This window comes from Oryzias latipes, chromosome 7, assembly GCF_053564925.1.
Source record: "Oryzias latipes strain Hd-rR chromosome 7, Olatipes_Hd-rR_3.1".
NCBI classification, from domain to species: Eukaryota; Metazoa; Chordata; class Actinopteri; order Beloniformes; family Adrianichthyidae; genus Oryzias; species Oryzias latipes.
In genome coordinates, this window is record NC_136243.1 from 16,691,527 (window position 1) to 16,703,903 (window position 12,377).

General features: G+C 37.8%; 1 protein-coding gene across 6 annotated transcripts in view; it reads right to left on the bottom strand.

Moving 5' to 3' along the window:
- Window positions 1-12,377, bottom strand: part of dlgap4a (discs, large (Drosophila) homolog-associated protein 4a) — a 94,042-nt gene that overhangs the window by 4,714 nt on the left and 76,951 nt on the right. For 4 of the 6 annotated variants that reach the window (XR_013657467.1, XM_011477408.4, XM_078950387.1 and 1 more), the window contains 5 exons: window positions 11,953-12,100; window positions 9,802-10,048; window positions 1,869-2,281; window positions 1,689-1,786; window positions 1,109-1,533 (listed from right to left, as the gene is read on the bottom strand). Coding sequence is in view for 5 of the 6 variants with exons in the window: in XM_011477408.4 (XP_011475710.2) it covers window positions 1,109-1,533; window positions 1,689-1,786; window positions 1,869-2,281; window positions 9,802-10,048; window positions 11,953-12,100 (1,331 nt within the window). In the remaining variant the exon portion in view is untranslated. The remainder of the gene's footprint in view (window positions 1-1,108; window positions 1,534-1,688; window positions 1,787-1,868; window positions 2,282-9,801; window positions 10,049-11,952; window positions 12,101-12,377) is intronic. The other 2 variants (XM_078950389.1, XM_078950390.1) reach the window with 1 other exon arrangement.

Here is a 12,377-nt window from a genome sequence, read left to right on the forward strand (position 1 = left end):
ATTTCTCTGAGTTCCAGCTCACTTAATCTATGATAACAAATAGGTAAGTAATGTCAACTGCCGTCTGCACAGTTTGCTGTAAACTAAATTCAGAACAGTTTAGGATGGATCTGACACACAGATGAGATTAGTCAAGGGCCAAATCCTTTTAGTGGAAAAAAAATTAAAAAAAGACAAATGACTTGGCTAAATGGAAAACACTAAGTTTGAAAACTTCCTGGAAATGTCATTCACAAGTGGTAGGGTGCTTCCACCACTAAGTCAAAAACTAGCCTTTAACACAGCTGATCAAGGAAGACAGTCAGTCTATGACTAATAGCAGCGAGCTTAAACCTATTAAAATCCAACAGAATTCTTTTTAAATCTGGAACTGCATAAATAAATGAACTGTGGCTCCAGACTTTGACACTAAACTGTAGAAAGAAGTTTACTGCCTATCAAATGATCCACAGTAGTGAGCTGTAACAGCAGCGATGGGTGTGTCAGGCTTTGGCTCATTGCTCAAACTCAAAGATGAAATCTGACCCGTCTGTGAACTTTGCCAACAGGCACGATTCTATGTGGGACTGCCATGACAAGCCCTTCACTTGAGAATGACACTGCAGTGTGCTCCACTCATTTATGTCTCTGTCTGGATACAGTAACTCAAAGTCGTTTTCAAGCATTGATTGTAGTGATGAGGCCCAAAACCTTTGTAAAATGCAGGCAGCAGTAATGTTTCTGGGTAAATATGAACTAAAGAGGAGTTCAGAAAAGGTCAAACAGTGATTACATGTAGCTAAGCCAGTCCAGAAGGAACGTGATGAGAAACATGATAAAGTTAAAGGAAAACATTTGTTCTTGTTATCTTATTGGGATCATTAAACAGTGTTTCACAACTCTGACTCTGGACTTTCACCATCATCTGTATTTTACTTTTTTTTTTCTTTGCTTCAATGACTTGATTTAAACCACCATGTCCTTATTAAATTCCAGTGAAGATTGATGAAGAGGTGATGAGTGAAATTACAGGTCTGGAACTGAAACAACTGAAAAGACTGATTTTAGCATAAATGGAGGCAAACATGTTTTAACTCTGTCTAAATGTATTTTTACATGGTTCACATACCCTCCTCTGAGAGCTTGTTATCTTTGGTCTCCTGCTCCATCTGTTGACACCAGCCCTCCATGCGGCCTGTTTCTGCTTGAAGCAGTTTTAGAAACCAGTTTCCATCTCTGAGGCAAGTTGGCACAGTGGGCTGAGCGCCATCTTGCTGCGTGCTGCAGTTTCCAGAATCCAGGCTGGGGTCTGGGGGCGGCAGAGAGGAGGGGTCCAAAGCTGGATCCAGAGCCTCTGAGGATTTCCTAGTGGTAAGCGAGGAGCGTTTCAAGGGCTTCTGTTCCGTGGCTTTGTCCTGCCCGTTGGTTGCAGTGGTATTCACTGTCTGACAGTTGGTGCAGTTGGTGGTGTTGTTTTCGGTGGGTGTGGGGTCCTGCGGCTGAGGCTCAGTCTCTGTATTTTGTCTGGAGGCCATGCTGCTGTCCCGGCTGAGACTGAAGAAACACAAGTAAACACCAACTTCTGATTAATCTCAATAATCAATAAATAATACGCTTAATTTAGGTGCTCATTTAAGGCCATGATCTGACTTCATTTCAAAACCACAGACGACCTTTGCAGACTGTCTGCATCCATGCAGTAAACTTACGGCCTGCCGTTTTCCACTTGAACTCCAATTGACTGAAACTTCAGAGGTGCACACAGAAGCACAGGTTCTTCACTTTGTACAGGTAGAAGACAATCCACCTAAGATATCCCCAAAAGAAAAAAAGATTTCAGTCAAGTGCAACATGATAATGCATCACCATGCATTATGGACAAATCTTACTTGAACTCCAATGGAGGACAGTTTCCTCTTGGGTGCAGTTGGGGGCTGCTCTAAGGTTATACCAAAGCTCAGGGTGACATTTTGAGATTGAGTAGACGTGGAAGTGGTGGTTGTGGTTGAAACAGCGGGTGTAGTCGGGAGGTCGCGGGGGGCTGGAACAGGAGGTGCGGAGCCTGCAGCGGGGACTGGCACTGGTGGAAGCTTGGTCCCCTTAGCCAGGCTGCCTGTGTGCGTGCTACAGAGACTGTCGGAGGAGTTGCTGCGGCCTGAATGGCTGTTGGCCTCGCTGCCGTGGTCCTGCTGGTCAAGGTAAGTGTCTTGGGCCGACTCTGTACTGCTCTGCAATGTCACTGAGATGAGGGGCTTGGATGTGATGCGGGGCGGGACTGGTGGAGGAGCCCTCCTATTGCTTACTGCAGATAGAACAAGAAAATAGATAGGAAAACAAAAGATTAGAACTAGATGGTTATAGTCTATTCATCCTGTCCAAAAAATGCAAATGAATCTGATTTGCCAGCTGGTGGCTGTCACAAGACTAAAGGTTGAACCTTTACCACTATCAAACTAATAAACATGCACTTTGCCCTTGAAGTCGTCTTCATCAGTCTGTCCGGAGTTTTATCTTTTGTAAACATTACTAATGGTTGTGTAGCACTCATGTTATGTTTGGAGATCTTCCTTCACGGGCCTTTTACACTGAAACACTACTGTATTTAAATACAACCTCCTGACCTCAAAAGTATGGTTTTAATATCCCACAGACAATAAGGATGAGTTGAACAAATACAGTCATTCTGCAGATTTGATTAAGTTTAACTGGAGGAAAATTAGAGATGCTGATACTTTTCAAGTTTTGGAGATTTGACAATATTTTAAATTCACAAAGTGCTAGCCAGAAAAACATGAAGGTCAACAAATATTTAAATATTTATATAACGTATTACATGTTATTATGTCTATTGTTGTCGGTGTGGTGTCTGCTCTAACTCTTAAGAAAGTCTCAACGACCAAATACCGAAGACGTGGTTTCAAGTCTTTTTGTTGCAATTAGAATAATTTATTATGATGTTTTTTCCATTAATATTTTTAAGTTTTACACCTATTTAATGACAAAAATGCAATTACATGTTTTGACAAATTGCCAGCTAAAGGTTAAACTCGACTTTGATAAATATTTTATCCATATTGAAATATGGCAAAAGACATGCAAAAAGTCACTTGAGACTACCTTTTAGGTCATTCATAGTTTACTACAGTACCGAGTTTGATGCATTCCTTAGTTTACTATGCCCTATACCTTTTTTGTCCAAACAGAAACCCAGCACCCTGTAATTGTGAGGCTGCTATGCTTCCACCCTCAGGATGTGACGCAAACAACCAGTAAACTCGCATTAGATCCCATCAGCAAACATGACTGGAATTTGTGAATGCATTACTCTCATAGCTTTGGCCTGCAGCAACAAACTTGAATCATAAAAAATGACTTGTTAAGGACAAAAGTGAACATTTATTCCACCAGGATGAAGCTGTGCTTGAGGCCCTCTCAGTACAGAGGCATGTCATTCCCATTTTTAATTTATGCTGAATCTGAACTAATTCTTCTCTTGCTTTGTTGTAACAACAAGGCTGTGTTGTTTTATAAAAAACAGAGACAAAAGTTGCAAAGTTACAGTTAAAGTAAAAAAAATAAAGAATACTTTATGCACAAATGCAACTTCTACACAACTGTATAATTTGTGGGCAATAAAAAAAGGGCTTAATGTTGTTACAGATGTAGAGTCATGGTGATGAGACTTCAGATTATTCACAGTTCAGTGACAAGTGCATTTATTATTGTATTCTACAATGTGAACCCTGAGTATAGCTTTGTTTCACATTATTCAAAAGCTGCCCCTTGATTTTTGAACGTGAAGGGGCAAAAAAAGAAGAAAATCATCCAGCAAACATCATATCCTATGAGTATAAATAAATACTGGGTCATTTTAGGGATTATGTCCAAGTTTCAGGATCACAACCTGAATAACTTTATAAATCACTAGTTGGAAAATATAAAAGATATATATATATACAAAGACCAATGTATAATTGTGAAGTGTTTGGAGGTGTTTATGCCATTACAGAAACTTCTTTAGAGAATTGTTTTAGCTTGGTATGTCTAAGCACTGTCAAAGCAAAAAAGGCTTTTTTCCTCCTAGCGGTTGAGAGAACTCATCTCAGCAGAGGGTCAAACTCATTACTGTCAGCAACAAATAGAACTAAAAAGAAAAAAGTTATGGCGGCTCTAAATCACATTATGCTTCAATTATGTTAGCAGGTCTGTCTGAGAGCTATCAGATGAACATTAGTGGGTCTTCTGCAGAAGTCCACACCTCAGTGCTCCTGGTTAAGTACTTCCAGTAAAATAGTCTGTTGCTTTTGCTTCTTTGATTAGGTATAACTAAACAGAACAATATTCTATCTGTGCAAAACTTTAATCATCACCATTGGAAAGCACTTTTGTTCCCACTGTTCTTCATTGATTCCTAATATTAAATAATTTCTATTTTCACATCTAAATTTAACACATTTTTACATTTCCCTTCAGCAAAACTAGGATAAATTTAAGTTCCATCAGGATAGTCTTTTTTAGGATAAACAGATTGGTAATCTTCCTTCAATCACGTCTTCAAGAGTCAAGTCTTCATTATAACTATCTAACTCAGAGAAAATCTACATTTACAGCCCAGCATAGCAGCTACAATTAATACAATTTAGTGTTAAATACTGCATTTCCATGCTTCCTTTTCCCAGTAAACATTTAAATTGTCCATTACATTAAAATGTCCCTGCATGTATGCAGTCTGTGAATAATAAAAGAAGCCATGTCTATGAATAAAGTTGTCAGAGTTTCACTTTTGTATGCGCATGTCATGTCGCCATAATTCCTGTTATTGAATTCAACCCACTTTAAACAGTCAGCGTTTTAACTGGAGTGAGTTAAACTAATACAGAAGCAATGTAGTTATTTTATTTAAAAAAGAAACAAACATTTTTTTTACCTGAATGTTACATCTACTTTCAGTGCTTTTATGTGAGATAAATAGCTAAACTGCTTAACTTAAATTTTAATCTAGCTAATAAAAGGCACTTGACTGTAAACAAAACAACTATAAATGACATCAGCTATAGTTAAATAAAAAATTTAGACAAAGTATCATTGAATAGCATTGGATTCAACCTAAAGAACAAGCTTGAAAAAACATACAGGAGAAAAAACACACCAGGCCTTACAAAAAACAGATAGAATACCTTAATGCTGATCAGATTTCATAAAAAACCAGGATACAGGCCAAGAATGGGAGGAAAAGAAAAAGTGAAAGGTTGTAGTGTAGGCTATGTTAGCCAGTCCAACCACATACTGAAAGAAACGGCCTGTGGGAAACAGACTGACAGATTACACAGGCAGTCTTTGTTGAGTATCACTTCCGACGGGCTCACAAGGTGTTCCATTCAGCAAATACTATCTGTTTGCATATGCTGATAAACTGGAATAATAGGCTTCTAGGCCATTATTCTTTACAAAGAGATCTTAGACTTCATCCCAGTGTATGCGCTAAATGTTATTATTATTTCTGAATGAAATAGTCACTTCTAAAATTACAAATATCACAGAGCAAGGCAAAAAAAAAGTTTCATCTTAGAAATTCTGTGTGTTCCATTTGTTGTTTAACATCATGTATTATTATTAAAGTATAACATATAAATCACTTATCAGAAAAAAAAGTAATTTCCCATGTTAATGAACTTTGGAAAAATATGTAATTAATCTAATGCAATATTTGCTCTGTTTGCTACTTGATTTATGTATTTTTATGTGTGATAAAGAACATGGGACCTCCTGTGGTTCCTTGTCTGGCCTGTTGGATTGAAGCAGCAATCTGGATTAGAGGTTAATTAACTCGTCTAAAGACATCTGACAAGAATATCTAAGACTGAATGTGTAGGTTTTTAATATAGCATTGCTGGTAGAAATGCACTTTAAATCAAAAAAGAAGAAAAAACGAGAATCGAGGAAATGGTTTAATACAAGAAATTAATTAGTTTTCCTGTATTGCCAAGATGACAGATGTTAAAGGGATATGTAATTAGGTTGTCTGGAACTTATCTTACTTTAAAACCCAAAGATGACATCATCAATGAGTGCTGTGTGATGCAGAGGGGGTAATACTGAGGATGAGTCATAGTACATCCCTTGGTATTAGAGAAACTTGGTGTCTTGTGTAATGTAGCTCTGGATACCATCAACACGCCTCACCAAGACAACAAATCTTCAAACAAATGTGATGGCACAGAGGAAAACACATTCATCCACCATTTCAGCTAATTCTACCATTAGCTGTAGGAAGGAGGCAGCTAATGCTCCTGTAAGTGCATGTCTCTGAAGTTACAGTCTAATGGCTTGTACATCCTTTAAATGACAGGTGGTCATCAGTCAAATCCCATGCAAAGTATTCCGACGGTGAAGCACTACTACAGTGTAGGAAGGTAATAAATTATCGATTGTGTTTTCAAATGGTAGGTAGATACTGATTAAAGAGTACGCAATATGCAACAATGGATGTGAACTAGGGAGTCAATTGGAGGTATCCGCTGAGTTAACTATTTTAAAAGGAAAAACGCCTCGGAAAAGGCTAAACTTCACAGCAAACAGAAGTAAAAAAAAAAAAGTCAGTAATAAGTTGGTCATTCATATATAATAAAATAAGACGCAACAAGCAAATAATAAAAAAAATCTTACTAATAGTTAGATTGCAGTTAAATGTGATTCATAGCTTCCTTAGGCTCTCGAAACGCATCACTGTCACATGCTAATAATGGTCAAGGGAATATTTTACACAGCCGATATACGCTGATCTCAGCTAAACTAGAACGGGGAAATATTCGCTCCTTTAAAAAAGAAACCCAGCTTTTGCCAGTGCCCGTTCTTTGCTGTAACAATCGACCTAATAAACGAAGCTCTCCCGGCATCGTGGTGTCTGACTAGTGAACCCGGCTGCTGATACCTCCGCTCCTGCTGCTACTAGCTTCTGCTGCTAGCCGCTCACCGCAGCGTGCTATATAGGGGGCATTTAACGGTGTATGGCCCGAGGCATCGTGGGGTTGTTGTGGGCGATGCAACAAAGAGATAACATTTTTAGCATAATTACACTCCCTTCAACAGCAACAGCCTCAATTGTGTTTCACGGCTTCACCTGTCTCGCACAACTGATAATAGAAGTACACGTAATCGTATTTAACCCATTTTCTTCATCCTTATCCTACTCTAGCTAACTCAGTCAGTACCACTATTAGCTTAGGTTAGCTTACTGTTGCTAGCGTATCGAAGACAAGTGACAATCCAATTATTGACAACCAGCTACGAAAAAGGGAAGATAACCCTTACTGTGTCGTGAGCGGCTCGAAATTTCCTATGTTCCGTTCATTCACAAAACGTAAAAAGCTGTAGACAGAATAAGGTGTGCTGCCCTATGTGAAGAAAAGATTTGTAATACACGCCCTTGACGACGACGATTGTAGTCTACGTTCAGCGATTGGATGGCCCAGAAGCGCGAGTCAATCAAGGATGACGTTGATTGGTTGAAATTCCGGAATGACGCTATTCGTGGGTGTTAGGGTAGAGAAAATTGAGTTCATCATAATCTTTTGTCACTTTAACAATAGAACAAAACACAATTCACAATTTCATTTACACTATTATAACTATTATTTTAACTGCGACAACTAGTAAACATAAACATTTAAATATTACCACTACTACTATAAACCACTGTTTTTTCTTGCATAAAGTACAATTACAAAGATATAATAAAAAAATATGCATAAAAATGAAAAGGTTTTGACAAACATGATTTCCTTTTAAAATAAAAGACCCCCTGTATCACACAAAATCATTTCAATGCAGTAAATGTAGTGGTAAGTAGTCTAATGACAGCCGTGAAAAATATACACACAGTTTCATCCATGTTGGTGCAATTCATGAATCTAGAAAACTAATATTATTTATTAATATTATTACTTATTTATACTAATATAAAATGTTCACCTTTGGTTAACAAAAAATCCACAACACTTGATGGATTGTTGGAGCATTATGGGTACTGTAGTCAGGAGCCTGGCAGAGTGATCTGTACTGTGCTTCAACTGTTGAGTAAGTTTTACTTATCTTACTGTTTTGTTTTGCTTTATGTGCCATATAGTTAAAAAAATACACGACTTTTTAAACTGAAAAGAGGCTCTAGAACCATAGGTCAGAGACCCATGATCTAGATTTTAGTTTATTTTGAAGTTTGGGCCTGGTTGCTCTCAGTATTTCAATTTTTACATAATATTTCAAATTGCCCAAATTACAATGAATTGCTCTTTTTTCATCTATTGGTTGTCAAGGTGGTGCTGGGGAAATGTATTGTGCTTCACCAATACATAAAAAATACTGTATGTCCTCTGAAAATGGCTATAAAGCTTTGACAATATTAAATAAATTGTCAACTTGTATGAGCTTTACATTTTCTTTCCTTTCTTTCATTCTTTTCCTTGCCTGTCTGTGCAACTGTAAAGAGAAGAAAGTGAATAGAATTGATCTTTGATGTCAACATGTAATACATTGTTAGCTATAGTGCTAGATAACAGAGGAGTTTTCTTTTTAATAAACACACTGTAGATTTATAGACTATGGTCAATGCATAAAGCAGACACTGCATTCATGCTTTTTTAAAACATGAAAAAAAAAACATATTTGACATGCATTACTCTCTAACCTCTTTTCAAAATCCTGTTTAAGATAAAGATAAAGATCCTTTATTGATCCCAGCTTGTGAAATTGGGTTGTTGCAGCGTCAGCGTAAGGCTCAAAATACAAACATACAAACAATGGGTGACAACTGCGAACAGAACAATTAATCAGAAAGAAACATCAGTGAAAAACAGTTGGTCTGCATGACAGCTCTGGAGAAAAACCGACAGACCTTAAATGAGTTTATCTATTGCAAATGGATGACAGGTTATAGAGTCCAATGGAGTGAGGAAAGATCTCCTGTAGCGGTTGGTGTGACAGCGAAGCTGCCTTAGCCTGTTGGAGAAGGAGCTCTGCTGACCATCAAGAACAGGATGGAGAGGATTTATGGTTTTATTGTTAACAGTCCTGAATTTGGAGGTACTGGTGTGGATATCTTTTTTAGCCCTTAAGTTTATATGATTAAAATGTATTTTTTACTTGTATTTTAATTCTGCTGTATGACTTGTGTGTTGTACCTTGTTTTGACATTTAGACCTCAAATCTGTTAATAAGATTCTATTCTATTCTATAATGTGCTATTCCAGTTTTGTACAGTCAGTCCTGCTCAGAATTATTGTCATTCTTCAATTTTACTGTTGCAGTAAAATGTCTTTTTTTACTTTGAAAAGAAAACCCAACCCATTATGTTGAGTTTTTTTGTTTTTACAAAATGTTGCAGTGCCAGAGAGGAAGAAAAAACTTACCATTAGGTACAACCAGTGTGGGTTTATGTGCAGAACGTTTAAAGCCAGTCAGTAAGGCATCAAATCCTTTTTGGCAGTCAGTTTATTTGGAAATAACTCCAGAATTGCTACATCTTTAGATGCCATAAATACAGTGGCTAAAGATTTTGCTGTTACAGTTTCATTAAAAACAAAATTACTACCAGTGTTTTTATTCAAAAAGGAAGCAGAATTTCCCTGCAATGCAGTCTCTATGGCACCACCCCAGTCTGTAAACTCCCCTTGAATCACCTATGAACATATTTTATTATTGTTCATGTGCGGGTCAGTCTAGAAGTTCTTTCGTTTCAATAACCATGCTCAAAAAGAAAATATGTATACTTTGATATTTCACCAAAGGTTTATTGCCATTCTTTATTCTCCAATCTCCGGTACTCACGTGTGCTGGAGCTGTAGCTGTAGCTCCCAGCAGTGGGTGGTGGTGAATCTGAATCCACAGAAGCTGTATCTTCATCTTGAGAGCAGCCCGCCTGGATCGCCCTCAAGTAGCTGTGGCTGCGCGAGCGGAAGCACGTGGGAGCAGGCAGATCCAGAGCCTCCACCGCCTGTGATTCCCCTCCACAATAGGGCAATGAGTGGCCACAGCCCTGCCCACAAACCTGAAAAAACGTGTGTACACTCACACGCTGAGGACACAGGGCACACTGATAAAGATGCATTCACTATTGTTGTTATTTTTTATTTCATTTAAGAAAATGGGTTTTTGCCTTTTTTGTTTTATTGATCATGTCCTTATACATTTGTGTTGATTCAATGGTAGATGTGATTCAAGATCTTAATCCAGTTAAAGCAAAGCAAACAACATAAGGTTATTAAAACCAAGGTGTAAATAGTGTTTTATTACAAATATTTATCCTGCTTAATGCACTGTACATGGATGTTTCCATGTCCTGAGTGTTAACAACTAAGTAAGATATATTTTTTCAAATAATAAATAAAACATTTACAAGAAAACAAGGGACTTTATTTAATAGGAATGACCTAAGTGACAGCAATGACTGTCATGAACTCTGTCTCAGGTCCTCAGTTGCATCCCTTTTATAGTAAATTCCAGCCTATTCTCGCTTTTTTTTTTACCTGTTGCCTAAATACTCTTCTCTCTGTTACATGTTGTCAGTCTGTTGGTGGTTGCTCTCTGCTTGCCTGTACAACTAATGGTTTTTCTACCCATCTAGAAGTTTCTACTTCTGTGCTTCCCCTAACCTGCAGTACATCTGGATATGACAGCGTTCATCCGGTTAGATCCAAATGCAGGAAAGACAAAAAGTGGATCGTCTTGTTACATGACTTTTAAACTCTAAAAAATAGGTTTTCAGTTCATCAAGAGGCAAAGGAAAGACACTAAATCAATCTTTCTCTATTCTGGACATTTTTTGACATTGCACAAACATAAGATAGAATACAAAACTGATCAGCTTATTGTAACTGCAAATAAGACCCATTTATCCCCTGGGTTTGATAAACTTCACCTTTAACTTTTTCAACTTCAGTTTTAAAAGCACAATTGGATTTAATTAAACCATTTTTTTACAAACATAACTGCTTCTCCATTGAAATATGTCTGCATCAATGTGTAATAAATACAATATCAAACTAAATCTGAGTCTGAGCATGATGATTAAAATAAACAAGGACAAAAATTAAAAAATAAGGCCCCCCTCCCTGTACCTAGCCCCCCACTCCTTTCACACCTCCCACCCCCTAACTGATGGGGAAAGACAATGAGAAATAGGCTGAGCACGAAAACAAGATGTTGGTAACACTGATAATTGGAACCTCCCTCTCTGTGAACAGGCGCATTAGCAGCTAAATGCAGCATCACAGGCGGGGACCGCTCCACCACAGCTAAGTGGTGATGCAGTTTCCCATCCAGAGCCGCAGTGGCTGAACAGCAGCCGACCCAGAGGGAGAGGTTCCAGCTGAGGAAGCACTGGAAATAAAAAATGAAAATGAAAATGAAAAAGTAAACATATTGATGAAAACAATAAAACATTGAAATAAGGTAAATTAAAATAATGCTTTAAAAATCTAGTTTAAGTTCATAAAACAAGATAAAATGGATAAATAAAGAAATACATATAAATAAATAACTAACTAAATAAATAAAAGTAGTAAAAAATTAGCTAAAAGCCAGGTTAAAAAGATGGGTCTTTAGTCTTTTCTTAAATGCATGAATGCTCTCTGCGGCTCTCAGGACCTCTGGCAGACTGTTCTATAAACGGGGGCCATAGTGCTGAAACGCAGCCCCTCCATAGGTTTGATACATGGTTTATTCTCATTTGACCTGTTAAAACTTACATCAGGTTAACTTGTATTTTAAAAGTAAACCAATTTCATGTATATCTGAGTGCTCCCAGAGAGATTCTGACGCCGCAAAATACAAGTTAAATAGGCCTATGTATTTCTGGTTTAATACTCTACTCTTCCTATTCATTCTTTTACATGTAGGAGTGTGAAATTGTAAATGTGTCAAGCAAAACAACAATGCAAACTACAGTAGTAGCAGCACTTTTGGTCAGATCCGACATACCTGAGTGCCCAAGCCTCTGCTCAGGGTGCCTGGGCATTGGCTGAAGTCATTGTTCCTGCGGCGTAGAGGTGCCTCCACAGGGCTCACCAAGCAATCTAAGTTATCAAGGCTCCGGTTGGTGGACAGCTCCTTGAGAGACGGCAGCGAGCTGTGGAAATGAATTTCACAGTTAGCCTCCTGGGAGTCGAATGGAGCTACAAAAGAAGGTTGTGTTTAAATGATGATACTCAGAAGACACTTTAAATCACATTGTAAAAAGAAAAATCTCCTGAAAATCTGTTGAAAATTTAAATACTGCTGAGGTGAGTGTGTTGGTGTTGAAAAATAGCAGTGCAGAGGAAAGAACGATTTATGAGCAGAAGTGTTTGATGGGATTTTATAAATGTTCTTTTGAGTTAATTTTAGAAATCTATTTCCTCTGTTCC